An 18,220-nucleotide genomic window follows, 5' to 3' on the forward strand; every position below is an offset into this window, starting at 1 on the left:
ACGCTAAAGGATGCCATGTGCGTAAGATTTCGACGAAATGTCCAAAGCGTCACATGTATGACGCCTTGGGATGAGAACGGGCTGAAATGACCGTTTGGATCAGTGGCGTCATGCCCATTCAAAGTGAGGGGGCACGTGCCCCCTCAGATTTTTCCTCCCTAGGGTGACCAGAAGTCCTGAAAAAATTCGGGACAGTCCCGAAATCTAAGCTGTTGTCCCGAATCCCGAAACCGGCCTTAATTGTCCCGAAAATTATACTAAAGCAAAATCTTGATATTAAATATTAAAAACTGTCCGTGGAAGCTGAGTCGTCCTGCAGCCAGCCCCTTCCAATTGCAGCAGCCGCAGCCGCGAGGACAGTGAATGTGGAGGCAGCCAGCCAGTCTAAACTTTAGTTTTTTTACGCGCGTCATTTGCTCTTGACGCGCGAATGGATTCAAAGTGTTCACGCGTAGGCTATAACTAGACGCGGTAGGCGCGAATTTGACGCGCTATTCGCGTCTGGTGTGAACGCAGCATTAAAGGAGTGATTGATTGGTCGCATCACTGTGTGCAAAAAAAAACTTCGTCCGGGCCTTGTAATGTCTGATGTCGGGTTAGGCCTACACAAAGCAAATCATCTACAAAATTATTTAGTTTTCCTATTTAATGACCGACAATTTAGTTGTAATAATAATTTTGCCATGAGGCTTATTAGCGTTAGGCTATAGCCTGAAAGGTCTGATTTAGCCTACACACTGTTACAACAGTAACACAATTTTTTTTTCACAATGACATTTGAGTTCATGATTTTAATGGGTTTTTTTTTTGGCAGACTAAAGACTAATGACAGACTTTGATCTTTGAATTAAAAAATATGTTTGGTTCAGGTTTGAAACTCATTATCTTTTAATGTAGTCTAATATCATAGTAGGACTACCCCCCAAATCCCTACAGCATAGTTGTTATACAGATCGCTATACATATTGCATTTGATTTGATTACTTTTTTACATTTCTGTCAAATATTAACCATTTTCAAATAAACGGGGTAGTGTTAACCTTATTCAGCACTGAAATCTGTCAAACTTCTTTCAAAGTCCTTCATCACATATTAATATTAAAATAACTTAATTTCAGAGCACCACAAAGTCAGACCTCAGCACCTTTATGTAGGCTACCTTTAATGTAAGATCGTTCTTAGGTCACATACCAATTTAAAATCATAACATAAAAACTGCAATGGTACTGTTTTTAAAATCATGTGTAGTAGGCCTAAGTGTACAGTAAGTGTGTGTGTAAACATGCTTTAATGAAGTAGACTTCAAAAGCTTTTGAGTTTGAGCTTACAGTTCTTTCATCAACCTGTCTTTTACATAAACTTACAAAATAGATACTTTAACTTAGTCCTCAGAATCAGATAGAGGAGTGTTGCTGCTAGCTCCGTTAAGGTATTTCTGTCCCTCCCAAACTGCATTGAAATGGTATGTTTAGCAGCCAGAATTTAAAAATTTTCAGGGGGAGAAACCCCCTGACCCCTCCTAACATGATCCATATCACCCGTCAGAAAACAATTGCAATGTCTCAGATTGTGCCCCCCCAGAATTTTGGCTTGCATGACGCCCCTGGTTTGGATGCCTAGTGTTTAGGAACGCAATCGTGTGAGACACTTCTGGGAGGGAATTAAACTAAATCATTCTGAAGACAGACTTTGGATCAGGCATTTCAGAATGACCAAACAAACATTTGAGATGCCGTGATGCGATTGGTCCACTGGTTAGTCCAGATATCCAATCATGTCCTCTGAGAGTTTTTTTGTTGCGCATCGAGGGATTTATTAGGTAAATGTGTTTTCATTGTAGTTTGTGTCTTCTTATCGGATAAGGAAAGTGCCTCAGTTGAGCACATACATATATTTTTTATGCACATTTTTAGAATTTATGCGTTTTTTGGTGTTTCCATCCAGTGTTTTTTTATTATTTTTTTATGCGATATCCCAATATTTGCATACAAATAGTTGGATGGAAACATAGTTATTGAAGAACTATGCTTCTATTTTATTTTATTTTGGAATTCCTTATACCCTGTGTGCTTAAACAGAGCTTCAAACATTACTGGAAAAACAATTACTGAGGACACTTAAAGAGTAAAGAGCTTTCAGCCCGATAGATTTTTTTTTTTTCATTCTATTTTTAATGAATATGCATGCAATCAAAAACAAAGTCTGTAGCCATGGTATACAACTATTGTGTTATATTTTTAATTAGGTTTCATTCTAATTAAAAGATAGCCATCAGGTCTTTGCTGACTCTCTGATTTTGCTTCTGATATCATCAGATATTTCTATTTCTTTCTGGGTGTTTCCCGGGTGGAGGCTGTGAAGTTGACATTTGTTTATTTTAGTTAAATCTTTCATTTCAACTTCATGTTGAGATCTGTGTACCTCCAGTACTGACAGGGCACCACCACATGGTGAGGAAGATGAAAAGGAGGAGGAAAAGAAAACTGTAGGTAGCCAAGCGAGAAATCTCTGTGTAGCTCCACTGCTTCAGGGAAAACCCTCCCGACCTGCGACCCGCCATAACGGAGACCTCGAGTCTGTCTTTGATGATAGTACTTTAAGTGAGCTGTCGGAGGAGGACAGGAGGTATACATGCAGTATTTACATGCTTTTTAATGCAGCTTCATTATAAAATATTGATTTTTATATGTTGCAGCGTTGCAGCAGCAACATTAGAAGTATAACTTAGCCTGTACAGAATCTGTGCCCATAGAATTCTACCAAATATGAAAAATATTTTGAATAATTTGATGTCTTTTAGCTAATGATAAAAATGAAGTGTAAATCATTCAACAAAATTCCACAACTTTTCCCAACAATCATTGAGAAAACAAATGAAAAGAGTGCAGATTCCATTTGGGCATTGTTATAACATTTACATTTTTTTAATCGAATACTGCATTATATCTTCATTTTAGAGCACTAAACTTGCTCTCCGGTGGACTGTTGTTGACTGATTAAAGATAATCTTGTCTAAAATTATGTTTTCTCTTCTTTTCCCCTCTGTTCTGACAGGTCTCCGTCTTCAAGGCGTAAGAAAGAGCAGGTGAATTTCTTTCTTGATAAGGTAACCCCTGTAGTGTTTGTTTATGACAGTGGTTACCAAACGCACCTTCGAGAATAAGAAGGAAAATATTTGTTAAATGTAAAATAGTTTTTCCTTCCCTATTGTGACGTATATCTTAATGAAACAACTTCTGGGACAAAAATAAATGTAGGGCGGGACTTGATTTTGTTCATGGGGGGCATTGATTGGATTGTTGTGGTTTGCTATTGGTCGATCTGATGTGAGTGACAGATTGCCCTGTATTCGCGCCAGTAAACGCCATCAGAGAAGAAAGGTCGCTGCAAGAGGAAGTGGATTTTGATGAAAGATTACAAGGGCACATGGATTTAAAAAATGATTTGCACAGATAAATCATTTATAATAAATACTGCAATTTTCCCCCCCAAATTTTTGAAATTTGAAATTATGGTGACTTTAACACAGGATACTCATTGTTTTATTGACTTGTATTGTCTCCTATGCAGAGCACTGGAGAGCTGGAGATGGCGGATGATTTTGAAGATCTCACCCAGTCTTCTGACACAGCCACTGAAGAGCTGGAGACTCCAGTATCTGGATACCGCAACGCATCTCTGCTCTTCAAACAGCTCGACTCGACCTATATGGGTGAGTCGCTCTGATCCAATCAGCTGCAAATAAACTATTAGGTTACCTATAATCAGGTGTTCAGCAAAGGAAGATGTCCACCCTGTCTTATGTCCACCCTGCAGACTCAGTGAGCGTAGTGAAACTACAAAACATGTTTCATGAGTATGAGCGCACAATCCAGAGGGAGAGAGACAGGCACAGTCGTCTGGCGGATAAAACCTCTCAGCTGGAGCAAGAACGCAACGAGCTCAAGATCCTGCTGGATGAGATCAGAGGCAGCAAGTCCAGCCTAGAACATCTCAGACTGGAGCTGGAAACGGACATGAACAATCTCAAGTGAGCTCAACTCAATGCATGTGGAAGGAGGTCAGATGCTCACCAGGGTTTGGAAGAGTGCCATTGACTCTCTCTCTCTCTCTCTCTCTCTCTCTCTCTCTCTTCTCATAAAAGGTTCCTTTTGAGACAGGAACAGGAAAAGCATCAGAGCGCTCTAATGCTGTATAATAAGACCCGTGAGCAGCTACAGAGGAAAGAGGAGCAGCAGCGGGCCGAGGCTGACGAGCGCCACAAAGCCGAGCTTAAAGTCCGAAGTCTGGATCTGGAGATCAGAGCCCTGAAGAACAGCATCAAACAGGTCAACAGCAGCAGACTGTTCGATTTTACAGGCCCCTGCTGGTAAAGCCAGCGCATAACAGTTTTCTATGTGTGTGTGTTTGTATGTTTAGCTTGAGGAGGATAGAGACGAGTCTCAACGTCTCCTGTCTCATGAGCGCAGTGCTCGCGCCCTACATGAGGAGTTGCTCAACAACCACCTGCGTAAGCAGCAGGACATTGAGGAGGAGAACCTCCGAAACCTCAACAAGAGCAATGAGGTACCGCCCTCACCTCAGATATTACCGGCTTCATGTGTGTTTGTCGGGGAATATTTAGAAATGTCAGTAAATCAGTCAGTAAATTCATTGCAAATAACAAATGCATGTGGTCACATATGCAGTGATGTAATATCTTTATAGCCACATGTGTAGTGACGTCATAGCTTAACAATCAAATATGCAGTGACATCATACAGTCATACATGCACTGACATCATGTTTACAATCACATATGCTGAGGCATCATATCTTTACAGTCAAATATGCAGTGATGTCATAGCTCTGCAGCTTATAGCACATCCCATTTAAGAAACCATAAAGAATATGAGCATAACTGAGAACAAATTCCCAAAATCAGTGGTCATATCTTTATGATCACATATGCAGTGACATCATAGCTTTACAATCACATAAGCAGTGACATCATAGCTTTGCAGCTTTTAGCCCATCCCATCTAAGAAACCATGAAGAATATGAAAATAATTGAGAACAAATTTTCAATGTAGGCCTACCTAAATCTGAAAACTGTTCATATTTAAAATTTCAATTCCCCTCTTCCCTTATTTAATAAAATATGTTAACATGAATTAAGTTTACCACATATAAGCAGTGAACTTATAGCATTCAGCAGATCTTCTCTGTAACCTAACTGCTCTAATCCTGTTTTCTGACATGTGATTGGTCAGATTTTCAGGCTTTGTCCTAATGACCTGCACTTAGGCATTAACTTACCGTGTTATAGAGCCAATCACTCCAGTGCAATCAAGCCACGTACTGTTTTAAGGATTCGTTTTAAAACAATGCTAAAATGTGTCAATGTTAATTACTGATGTTCTCAGGCCATGTCCCAGCTAACTGAGGCATCGGACCGTGAGCGAGAGTTGATGCAACAAAACCGAGCCCTTCAGGATGAGCTGAACGGCTCTCGGGCCGAGCTGGACCGCTCGCAGTGTCACAGCCGGCAAGAAGAGTCACGACTGGCGGAAGAGAGGGACGCTCTACGCGAGAGACTGGAGGACACACGCAGGGACATGAAACTGAGCGAGGAGGCCTTGGCCCAGACCGTGTTCCAGTACAACGGGCAGCTCGGCGCGCTGAAGGCCGAATGCTCAGTGATCACAGCTAAACTGGAGCACGAGAGGCAGGTGAGGCAGCAACTGGAGGCCGAGGCGGAGGCGAGCAGGGCAAGACTGCAGGCGGCGCTACAGGAGGCCGAGAGATGTCAGGCGTCCCGCACAGACGCAGAGCGCACACTCCAGCGAGACCGTGAGGAGCATCAGCGTACGCAGGAAAAACACATCTTTGAGTCCAGCACCCAGCGGGACACCATCCAGTCCCTCTCCCAGAAACTCAGCAAGGCCGAGGCGCGTGCTAACAGCCTGGAGAACGAGTGTCATCGCAACTCTCTGACCATCGCGGAGAAGGCCGTGCTGTTGGAGACTCTGGCCCGGGAGAAAGACCAGGCCCAGGCCAAACTCAAAGAACAGGAGGCCACGGTACTGAGCGAACGGGAGATGTCAAGCCGTGCCGGGGCCAAACTGGAAGCCGTGCAGGAGCGTCTGGCCCAGGCTCAGAGCGAGGGTGCGCTGCTACGACAGCAGCTGGAGGAGGCACTCAACAAGGGCTCGGCGAAGGACAAAGCTGTAACAGATGTGCATCAAAACTTTGCCGAAATGCTGAACCAGTTACGTGCAGACGGAGAGGAGAGAGTCCAACTGGTGGAGGAGAGAAGCAAAGAGCTGGCGAGGACGAATGGCGAGCTGAGAGAGCAGAACTACAAACTAGAGCAGGAGAAAGCTGAGAGAGAGGTAGAGAAACAGAGATTGGCTTCTTTTTTTTTTTATTAAGCCAATTAATATGCATACTATTTCAGCATGCATATTCATTTCCTTTATGAAGAGTGACAGAAACACACAAAAAAAAACATTTCAATGAAATCCAACTTTATTTTCAGATATTCATTGGTATGACACTGATTTGGCATAGTTTAATTTACAATAGGAAAATAATTTTACACATAATTACATGACTAAAATATACATATACTAATTCATTAATAATATAATATATACACCATTCAAAAGTTATTTGAAGTATTCAAATAAATACTTCTATTCAGCAAGGACACATTAAATTGAAATGACAGCAACAACATTTATAATGTTACAAAAGATTTCTATTTCAAATAAATGCTGTTCTTTTGAACTTTTTATTCACCAAAGAATCCTGCACAAAAAAAATGCATCAGTTTCCGCAAAAAATATTAAGCAGCAAAACATCTAAATATTAAGATATTAGAATGATTTCTGAAGGATCATGTGACACTGAAGACTGGAGTAATGATGCTGAAAATTCAGCTTTGATCACAGGAATAAATTACATTTTAAAATATATTCAAATAGAAAACAGGCATTTAAAACAGTTTTTTTTACTGTATTTTCGATCAAATAAATGCAGAAGATGCTACTGACCCTAAACTTTTGAACAGTAGTGCGCTGTATATAAAAGTATCAAATAAGACAATAATGACAAAAATCTACAAGAAGAAACATGATTTTTTTTATTTTGGATAGACAAAGAAAAGAAAATGGCCAGAATAGCTCTGGAGTGCGACACAAAATAAAACGTCATTGGTCAACTGAATGTGCACTTGAAATGTAGACAGCAACTTCTCAACATGGTACACACATCCGGTGTAGACCCAGTGTAATATAATGTAAAAGGAAGATGATCCAATGAGAGAATGAAGCTATGTTGTGTTTCTGCAGACCTCTCTTCGACAGCTGCAGCAGGAACTGGCCGACAGTCTGAAGAAGTTGTCCATGTGTGAGGCCTCTCTGGAGGTCAACACACGGTACCGAAACGACCTCGAGGAAGAGAAGGCACGCACACTCAAGGACATGGACCGATTGAAGGCCAAGGTACCCATTACTTCCTGAAAACTGTCCAGCCACCATTAACAGTACAATCTGTATGTAACTGGAGTCTCAGGAACAATATATGTCCATTCGTTATTTTACGCATGCATATTCATTAATTAAATATATATATGAAGAATATAGGTTCTTATGTAGGCCATTCAATCTTTTTGTTTGATTTGTTTGTTCTTATACTTTTTGTTCAATTCCAGCTGCAGGAGTCTGAAGAGGTGTACGTCCAGGCCGAGAGACGCATCAGCCACCTGAAGAGCTCTCTGGACGATAAGGAGCGAGAAGTCTGCAGTACCGCTCAGAAACTAGAGGAGGCGCTCTCTGCTTCTACAGGCAAAGAGCAAACCATTCGACAGCTGGAGGAGGCGGTGCAGAGGTGCAGTTAGGCCCCGATCACACCAAACGCGTTTTTCAGTTTCGAAAACACAGAACGAGCTGTCGCTGCGTTTTTTATGTTGCTAGGCAACCACAGAAACAGCTGTCCTGTCAGTCAAGTAAACGTCAAATCAGCCTTTTATTAAAGGCACACTGTGGAATTTTTGGCCACTAGGGTGCGCTCGACCTGTAATTTTCACGTCTAGTGCCCCTAGAGGCCACAAGCGCCAGCATTGTCGCAAAAGTCAACAAACAGTCAACCTCCCGTGTCTGCTACCGGATGAATTGCATACAAATTAAACAAAGCCTGTAGTTGTTAAGTTGCAGCCCTGTTTCGTTTCAAAATCGGAGGATAAAGTGTCTGCTGAATGCAAACCTTTCCCAATATTTATAAAATTTATATTTGTACTAACATTTAGCTACCAGATTGATAATTCGCTAACTTACTCTACTAGCATTCCTTGTTACATTAAGTTAAATGGAGGACAATATAGAATCAGTAACATGGCCAGGCAGAGAACAAATTTGAAAAAATAGAGATATTGTGCAAGCAATATATTTAATAGAGCCCGACCGATATATCGGCGGGCCGATATTATCGGCCGATTTTAGGCATTTTCCTAACTATCGGTATCGGCATTTATAATGGCCGATAAATGAATATTTAAAAAAATGCGGGTGCGGTGATTCATAGGGTGGCGCTACCAATAAAGCACCTAAAAGCTGTCACAAGAACTGGCAAAAGTAATGATTATGAATACAACAAATATAGCAAGGAGACATTTTAATTGTTTATTAATAAACAAGTGTTTTCAGTCAGTGTCAGCCAAAGATGAAGTTGACGATGCTGACTCGCGATCTTCAGTTAACGCGCGCCAGAGAGAAATGCACATTTCATACGATTACATGAGTCTGTCTGTCTTTCGTTTTGAATTGTTCTGTTTAAAAGTAGACATTTCAATATAGATATATTTCAATTCTCAGGTCTATACGCTGAGTTTCGGTTCATGAGACGAGCTCCAGTTCACCCGCAGGCGCCTCCGTGTCGAGATTATCTATCGTCTGCTATATTTACTTCTTATAAATTAAATCCAGACAAATGGTTGATGAAACATTGATTAAAATTAAGATACAATTAATACAAAACGAAATTCACTTTGAAACGAAAGGTTTTGTGCTTTCTGTTTGATGTCTATGTGAAAGTTTCAAAGCATATTTTAGTGCCGCTTTCAGAGCGCTCACGTCCGTAGTGCTGAACTGTCGCGTCTGTAACATCATGGTTTTTTCCTCATAAATGCGAACACGAAAAATAAAATAAAATAAAATGAATATTTTATGTAGCCTGTGGAGACTGAGAGCCAACCCTTCTTCATCCGGTGGGTAGTTGTGATTTGCGCAGTGTAATTCACAGAATTGATTTCTCTGCTACGAGCCTCTGTCACGTATTGTGTGAGCTTGTGACTATTGCAAGCGCGCAGCTGAGAAGTCCTGATTATATTGTCTGCTATATTTAGGCCTACTTCTTATTTATTAAGGCAATTGGTTGATGAAACATTGATTAAAATGCGTGGCGCGAGCGATCTCCGACAGTAAACTGATTCTGCGTTGTCTCGGGTAAACAGCTGTTGCGACGCGAGCAATAACGGCCGCGTCCGGTGTAGACACCGTGTTAAAGCTCATTCTGCCTGATAACGCTACGTTACAACATCAAGCAATATTCCAATAATTTATATAATTATAACACTTTATATAGGGCCATTTTGCATTAAGACTAGCCTAGTTTCACGTTTAGTACATTTTGCTTATTTAAAATAGTATAAAAGTACTGTACATATGTAATTAAAAACGTTTTCATTATGATATTATTCATTTTACTTTAGTAAAAAGATCTGAGTTATTCCTCCATTGGTAGAGATTAGAGGAATTAAGAGTAAAAATAGAAGATAATAATGTTTTGTCAGTGACACTTTTTATATATTTATTGATACAAGTTATGACTAAATTAAAAGACAAAGTCGTTAGTGAAGATTATGCAACAGTATTTAGAATATAATATAATATAATATAACATGCAATGCAAACTAGTTTGGTTACAGCTCAGCTGTATAATTCTCATTCTATCATTCCCCCTGCCTCCATTACATATCTGTGTCACACAAGTGTTTGATTACCACATTTGAGTGATCATTGCAAAACGTGTTTATAAAATATATTTATTCTGTTTATACTGTGTAAAGTACCCATCAAAAGTTTGTACACATCAATAGGAAAGTGTCCAAACTTTTGACTGGTATACTGTACTATAATACACATAAATAATATTGCTACTGTATTATAATATACACATAAATAATATCGGCCGATATATCGGTATCGGGCTTTTTTTACTCCCTAATATCGGTATCGGCATCGGCCCCCAAAAATCCATATCGGTCGGGCTCTAATATTTAACTTACTAGTCCAAAAGCATGACGGCCAGGTCAGCATCGGTCGGGAATCCCTCATCCTCCTTTGTCGCACGCCAGCGAGGGAACGCTTGACCAATGTTTATTCTCGTCCTTGCTTTTAGTTTATAACTCTCCCTTTTTCTTTTATTGGTCTCCTCTGACAAAATCTTTGCTTTCTTCGCTTTCTTCCGAGTAGCTGTTGATTCAGCCATGACGACAACATACAGACGCCTGCAATCAAACGCGAGTTGAGCTCTCACGTTAGAATTTGAGGAAGTGGGGGTGGTGGGGGAAGTGACGTATGCCGTAAAGCGGTCGAATTTTGTAGTTCTTTTTGTGCTCTGGTTCCTACCCGAAACCCGAAGTTACATAGTGCTAGTAAAAGCGATACAGACACCTTCAGGCTTCGGCAGACGTGTCATTCAACCTATTGTAAGTCGATGTTCCATCTCAATGGGTTTTGGTAATATATTATAAAGGTTGAAAAGTTCCACAGTGTGCCTTTAACTTTATTTACTTTCTGTTAACTTTGTGGTAGTTACGGTTCGTGAAGTCGTTAAGCTCCTGGTAACCCTCTAGAGCACCACACGTTTCTCCTCCATCATCGCACTCTCCGGGCGTTCAAAGCAACTGTAGCTTTCATCACTACAACGGAAGGCCCGCCTTTCCATTCATTCGATTGGACAGTGGAAAAAACGCGCCACAGCAGGCGGTAAAACACAAGGCGCCTGGGGCGCAAAAACAGCGCGCAAAACGCTCACTGCCATAGGAAAACAATTCAAAAAAGCGCCTCTCACTGCAAAAAACGCGTTTGGTGTGATCGGGGCCTTAATCAGTGTCAACTGGGTCTGCAGAGAACAGTCACTTTATTTGGAACTTCAACATAATACATGATTTAAGTTTAAATAATGTTGATTTATTGTACAATTTAAAGTTATCATATATGAATATTATATGAAATAATATAAATATTATATGAATGTGTGTGTATATATATATATATATACTTATTTATATAGTAATTTATTGCGTAATATTAAGTTATTAAATATGAATGTTATATAAATAAGAATATATTTATAATAGCATTTACATATTGTGTAATTTTATTACATAAAGTTACTGTATATGAATAGTATAGGACATTAATATAAATTGATTATGTATATATATATACAGTATATATATACTGTATATTCATATTTATTCTTATTTATATTTAATAATAATATTATGCAATAAATTACTATTTAAATATTATATTAATATATTTTTTAAATATTTCAGTTATGTAATTTATAGCATATTATTAAGAAATTGTAATAATGCGTTCAAACGAAGAATTCTGTTCCCTCATCAACTAAGCAACTACTAAGCTAACTGATCATTAAGGGGTGAAAATAGTTAATGAGATTATGACATCTCCTCAGGTTAGAGATCGAGAATGCCAGACTGGAGGCCACGACCAAACAGCAGAGCAACCGCATTGAAGCGCTACAGAAGGGCGTTCAGGAGGGGGCTGCGGTGAGTTCTCTCAAACATCGCTCAGTTAGTGGTCAGGTGTCGAGCCGGACCTCTAGTTCGTGAAGCACAAGTGTCCTGACTCAACTGATGATGTTAGATTTAGACATTAATCCTGTCAGAACCTCGTTTCACCCTCTTAAGTCATCTGAGCTTCACATTTGACTTTAGATGAACCCTGGTCAGTGCAGGAATGAGGCGACTGTACATGTGAGTCATTCGGAGAGGAGATTTCATGTAAACTGATGGTATAGTCACTGTTTTCACAGCTATCAGGCTCGTCACCTGGAGAAGGGGTTGGTATCAAACTTCTAGCTGTGATTCTAGCAATTCCCTTTATTGATTGTTTTTCTTTACTGTGAATTACAGCTCTTCTAGACCTCAAATCTTACTGTGATTTACACTTGAAATGAACAAGAAACAAGTGACTGTATACTTTATTGCTTTTCTCTAGTCGGGTTGTTAGCGGGGTATTTCCTCTGTTTTGGTGGTGGTCTTTTTGCAGATTTGATTCGACTTTCATTTGATTGTAAACTCCCATTCTGCCTTTTCCATTTCTGGTTTCTGGGATCTAAAGTGCTTAGATTAAAAGTAGATCTAGATCTGCATGAAGTAGTTAACTCATCGGCAAGATCCTGTTGCGTATTGACCCTCTGTGATGTTCTCAGGTCAGGAATCGTTTGGAAGATCTCGTCACAAACCTGCAGAGCAGTAAGATGACGCTAGAAGAACAACTTAACCGAGAGGTACACTTCATAACAAACATGTGTCGCATTGATCTTTCTTGATGAACAAAGCAAAGCTATAGGAATATACTATAAAAACGGTTTGTTTTATTGTGGTCCTCCTCTCCAGGTGCAGAAGCAGAGTATGCTATCCCATAATGCCCAGGACTCACAAACTCTGTGGGAGGAGGAGCTAAAGGGCCGCTCACGACTGGGACTCCGCCTCTCTGAGCTGGAGAGAGAGAAAGGAGAACTGACCAATCAGGTCCATCCAAATAATAATATGTGTTTCTTGACACCTGATATTTTTTATTAAAATAAGTCTGCATGTTTACGAGTTACTTAATGTTTAGTGACTCAATCAAAAAAGCTCACTTAGCACATGGAAATAGATGATTTACATGTAACATGCCCTTGAATGTTTGTTGTTTTATATTTTTTTATTAAGCAAAGATGCATTCAATTGATTAAAAGTGACAGTAAACACATTTATAATGTTACAAAAATATTTTAAATGAATGCTTTTCATCAAAAAAATCCTGGAAGTAAATGTTCCTACAAAAATATGAAGCAGCACAGCTGTTTTCAACATTGATAATAATCAGAAATGCTTGTTGAGCAGCAAATCATCGTGAAAATTCAGCTTTGATCACAGGAATAAATTACATTTGAACATATATTTAAATAGAAAATATATTATTTTTAATGTTTTAAAAGTTATTTAAAAGTCAGTTATTTTAAATGTTTTATACTATTTCACAATATTACTGTTTTTAGTGTATTTTTGATCAAATAAATGCAGCCTTGGTGAGCAGAAGAGATCTTAAAAAATCTTACTGACCCCCAAACTTTTAAAAAGTAGTATATAAATAGGGAAAATCTTGTTTGAAATAGTATTAGATTAAGTATTTCATGTCATGTTGACCCCACAATTAAGATTTCTGCCTGTTATTAAGATTTAAGGACTCTCTGTCTAAAAACTCTGTGTGTTTCAGATGGAGCTCGAGAAGAAAAAGGCCAAAAAACTAGCCGAGCATAAGAAATCTGTGGACACGCGTTTGGAGCAGGAGATGAAGAGAAACACAGACCTTCAGAAAGAAATGTACAGGTGACCCTTTAACCTTTAACCCCGACCGCTGCAGCTCTACACCTGTAGACGTGTTTGAGTACATAGAGAAGCCGGCTACGCGGATCCTCCTGCTTGCAAATGTGTGAGATCAATGCTTTTTACATGCGAGGACACATCTTATATTTGTTTAATTCAGTGATGACTGACTCCAGGCCTGTGTTTTGCTGCTGTAGTGCTGTAGAATGACACACAGCAATGTGTAGCGCTGAAACATTCACACAGCGGTTCCATAGTGATGTACTTCCAAGTGTTCATATTAATGATTTGAATTGATTTGGTGGAGAAAAGATTCTTTACATGGCGGATAGTTGGATGAGATGAGTTCAAGAGTAAAAGAAATTGGTGATGTCATCTGAAAAGCAAATTGTTTAACTCCTCTCAATCACATTGTGAGATTCAAAAATTGATTTTAGTTGCATTAACCAAAAAAAAAAAGAGTTTAATGGCAATTAATTATTTCAAAGCATATCAAGAGGCACCAAAAAATTATCATAAATTTACGACGTAAAACTAAAAAAAGCAAACAATTTAAATAATTTATGTTGACTTTAATATATATATATTATTATTTATATGGCCAGGCTGACATCTCAAGCTTTTATTGACTTCAATACATGCTGAAAAGTGTTATTTTAGTATTATTTATATACTATCATAGTATTTATTCATTTTTATTTGTCTAATATATAATGATTAGCTTATATTTTGATTTTAGTTTGTTTTAATAATTGTATGTGCTTTTGTCATTTTTATCAGTTTTTGTTCAATAAAACAAATATTAAAATAAAGTAAAATATTTCTATTTAGCTTTATTTTTATTTTACTTTTAATAATTGTAGTTTTACAACTTAAAATTAAATGCATTTTATTTCAGTTAGTTGCTAAACCAACATTTATAAAAGAGATTTAAATATAACTTATTCATCTAATTTTTAGATTTTAAATTTTTCAGTAACCACATTGATAGAGAATGTCAGGGTATTCATCGTATCTTACTGTATGTGCCAGGTTGAAGACTCTATTGAAGACGGCTAAGAAACATCTGCGTGAACAGGGCTCTGGACAGCTGGACTCTCCTCTGGTCAGCTTCAGAGGAGACGTGAGCCACCGGCTGGAGGCAGAGAGCGCTTCCAGCAGAATGAAGACTAGGGTACAGTCTCTAAAAAAAGTCCTGTTTTAAGATCGTTTCTGATGAAATAGAACGGTTAAGATTGAAATTTGGACACATGCTGCTGGCCCGAGAATTCAGTCAAGTTGGACAAAACTGTTGGAAAGCATCTTTTGCAGCGATTTTTGTGTGAGCTTATCAGTGAACACCCCAGACCACTCGGTAAGTTTCACGTCTTTGTAAACTAAAGTTGAATGCGTTTCAGGAAGGATTGTTTCTGTGCACCTATGCAACCATTGTGGAGGTGGGGGAGTGCAACCACAGAAACTGAAAATTCTCGGGCCAGCAGCATGTGTCCAAATTTCAATCTTAACCGTTCTATTTCATCAGAAACGATCTTAAAACAGGGCTTTGAGTGTAAAATACCGAACTTGTCCTTTAAGGTCCTTGCACATTGAGTCTAAAATTCTCGCACGGCATCAAAAAATCAAATTTTCTGCGTTTTTCGCATCCGTAGCAAGCATTTTGAAGGTGTTTTGACAGTTCAGAGCCACCGAATGACGAATACGAAAATTTCGGACTCAGTGTGCAAGGACCTTTATTTGTTATTTTAAGACTGCAAAAGTATGCAATCTCCATCGAGGCTCTTAATTCCGTGCCCTTTTCTGCCAGATGGACGAGCTCCAGTCTCAGTACGAGCGCGAGGCGTCGCGCTGCTCCCGGCTGGAGGAGGTGAACCGACAGCTGAAGGAGAAGCTGGCGTCTGTGAAGGGCCTGAGCCGAAGCCACGAGCAGACGGAGCGCAGCAAGAGGCAGCTGGAGGAGGAGGTGGCCGGTCTGCGCAGGCAGCTGGAGGCCGGAGTGATGGACCAGAGCCAGGCCGAGCAGTACCGCAGGGAGACCGAGGAGAGAGCCCGACACGAGATCCGACACAAGCTGGAGGAGGTCAACCTCTTCCTGCAGGTACACTACGGAGACGGCAGGCTCCATAATGCATTTCATTCAGTTTGTATGCAAGGTCCAAAGTTTTGTTTTGTTTTATGTTATTTAATATATTTTAAGTTTATTTTATTTTTATTTTTTATTGTCTTGAAAATAAAAATTCTTATTATATAAAGTTTTAGACTGTATTTTTCTATCTTCAGACACAGATGGAATTTATTATTATTATTTTTTTATTATATTGTTTTTTGTTTATTTTATTTATTATATTTTAAGTTTATTTTATTATTTTATTTTTTATTGTCTTAAAATAAAATGTTTGATTAAAAATGTCTTTATATAAAGTTTTAGACTTTTTTAAAAACTATTTTCAGTCACAGATGGAATTTTATTTAGTTTATTATAATTTTTATTATTACATCGTTTCTTGTTTTTATTATGAATTATTTTATAAAGTTAAGTATAATAATTTAGTTTATTATAAAGGTCAGATGCAGGCAGAATTGTAGTATTTATTATTATCTAATTAGTTTATAATAACATATATTTCTGGAATATAAAATGATATATTTTTAAAGATAATTTTTATTCTAAAGTTTGTGTGTTTGACTCGTCAGACGCAGGCGGCGTCTCAGGAGGCTCTGGAGCAGATGAAAGCTGTGAATGAGGCCAGTCAGCGCGCTCAGCAGGAGCAGCGCATCAAGGATCTGGAGGGAGAGCTCAGTCGTACACGCAGCGTCCAGCAGGACAGTCTGGTTCAGAGAGACTCCAGTCGCACCGAGCTGGAGCGCTACAGACAGCTGTACAGCGAAGAGCTGCGCCTACGCAAGAGTCTGGCCTCCAAACTGGAGAGGTGAGAGGCATGATGGGAGTCTGTCCTATCATTTATAAATGTTTGTCTGACAGTCTTAATTATAATCACAGCTCAATCACATTGTGAGATTCAACATTTTAATTTAGTTACATTAAAGCTTTAGTAGGGAGTTTTGAGAAAACGTTGACTTAGCCTGAATATTTGAACAAGCACAACTTACAGGTCCCACCCCCTTGCTCTCTGCTGCGCTACAGCCCTCCCTCCACAGCTCGTCCTCCACAGCGGAGCCTGTCGTGAACGCGCAGGCTAGTAAACAGGGCCACCGATAACAGCAGATAAAAAGTTATATGGCACATTCACTAATAGGGACTAAACGTCAATAATATGCTTTACATTGACTATGGCCTGCCCTGCCCATACTTTGACTACAAACTTGGTCCTCAAATCATGATGTATTTTGCAATAGCCTACATGTAACTTTATAACGTTGCACTCTTTCTATAAGTTATAAATAGCTAGTAAGATAACGTTAATATAACGGTAACTAACGTTACAGTATGTAAGTAATTATTCTAGCGATATATAATGCTAGATAAGGTGTGCTAGTACATTATTTCTACATGTTATGCGGCTAGAGTTTTGACACCGAGTCAATGGGCTCTGTGTAATTCTTTCTTTTTCGCTTGTTTATCGTCATCAGTCTTTTTCCTTTTACCTCTTTGTTTTATGAACAGGTGTCACTCGAGAATTGGCAGTTTAGGTTGTTTCTCCGTCATAAGCACAGCTGCAGCACGCCGGCAGTCTTGAGTTTGAACGACGGCTCGCGCTGTGCAAGAGAGGGGTGTGATCAGCGTGTACACGAGCGTGACTGACACTGCTAAGACATTCCTCCTGGCTCTGATTGGTTGTTTCTGACAGGGAGCGTGTATTTCTTGCAAATGGCAATAGGACCACTGGGAGGAGCCAGAAGAGCTTGATTTTTACACAGATTATCTGTCTCATATTCTACTGTCAGGACATAATGACAGTTTTAGCAAATACATTTTTTCAAAAGTTACCTACAGCAGCTTTAACCACACACAAAAAAAGAGTTCAATGGCAATATATTATTTCAACGGAGGCTCAGAAAATGTATATTTACCTCGTAAAACTAAAAACAATAAACAAACGGTAAAATAAAAAAATAAGTAAACATATAAACAAACAAATGCATAAATAAATATGAATTATTTCAAAGCATATCAAGGGAGGTGCAGAATATCTTTACCAAGGAAAACTAAAAATAATAAATGCAAATATATATGTGTGTGTGTGTGTGTGTGTGTGTGTGTGTGTGTGTCAAGGAAAGAGCAGAAAATTATGAAAAATGTTACAAGTGAAGCTTAAAATAACAAATACAAATAAATTAATAAAATAATAAATACATTTTAAAAAATAGTAAAATATAAAAGAACAAATTAATAAATATTATTTCAAAGCATATCGAGGGAGGCGCTGGAAATCATCATACATTTACCAAGTAAAAGCTAAAACTAAAAACAAATGAATCAATAAAATAAAAGTAAATTATTATTTTATTTTAATTTTAATCAGCCGTAGTAAATATTTTTAATAATAGAATAGGCAGCTCTTTGTTTTTATTCAGTTGATTTATTTATTTCTG

At 38.7% G+C, this 18,220-nt stretch overlaps 1 protein-coding gene across 1 annotated transcript in view; it reads left to right on the top strand.

Annotated features, from left to right (window-relative positions):
* si:ch211-272n13.3 (ankyrin repeat domain-containing protein 26) overlaps nucleotides 1–18,220 on the top strand; it is a 39,036-nt gene that overhangs the window by 16,037 nt on the left and 4,779 nt on the right. Inside the window, exons 25-41 of the mRNA XM_056272546.1 lie at nucleotides 2,428–2,625; nucleotides 3,055–3,085; nucleotides 3,571–3,712; nucleotides 3,817–4,030; nucleotides 4,145–4,328; nucleotides 4,420–4,566; nucleotides 5,406–6,374; nucleotides 7,335–7,487; nucleotides 7,697–7,872; nucleotides 11,749–11,842; nucleotides 12,109–12,135; nucleotides 12,508–12,585; nucleotides 12,695–12,829; nucleotides 13,560–13,672; nucleotides 14,702–14,843; nucleotides 15,474–15,764; nucleotides 16,361–16,596. Of these exons, the coding sequence (XP_056128521.1) occupies nucleotides 2,428–2,625; nucleotides 3,055–3,085; nucleotides 3,571–3,712; nucleotides 3,817–4,030; nucleotides 4,145–4,328; nucleotides 4,420–4,566; nucleotides 5,406–6,374; nucleotides 7,335–7,487; nucleotides 7,697–7,872; nucleotides 11,749–11,842; nucleotides 12,109–12,135; nucleotides 12,508–12,585; nucleotides 12,695–12,829; nucleotides 13,560–13,672; nucleotides 14,702–14,843; nucleotides 15,474–15,764; nucleotides 16,361–16,596 (3,330 nt within the window). The remainder of the gene's footprint in view (nucleotides 1–2,427; nucleotides 2,626–3,054; nucleotides 3,086–3,570; nucleotides 3,713–3,816; nucleotides 4,031–4,144; nucleotides 4,329–4,419; nucleotides 4,567–5,405; nucleotides 6,375–7,334; nucleotides 7,488–7,696; nucleotides 7,873–11,748; nucleotides 11,843–12,108; nucleotides 12,136–12,507; nucleotides 12,586–12,694; nucleotides 12,830–13,559; nucleotides 13,673–14,701; nucleotides 14,844–15,473; nucleotides 15,765–16,360; nucleotides 16,597–18,220) is intronic.

The sequence above is a fragment of the Rhinichthys klamathensis genome, unplaced genomic scaffold (genome assembly GCF_029890125.1).
Source record: "Rhinichthys klamathensis goyatoka isolate OS25496 unplaced genomic scaffold, OSU_Roscu_1.1 h1tg000341l_1, whole genome shotgun sequence".
NCBI classification, from domain to species: domain Eukaryota; kingdom Metazoa; phylum Chordata; class Actinopteri; order Cypriniformes; family Leuciscidae; genus Rhinichthys; species Rhinichthys klamathensis.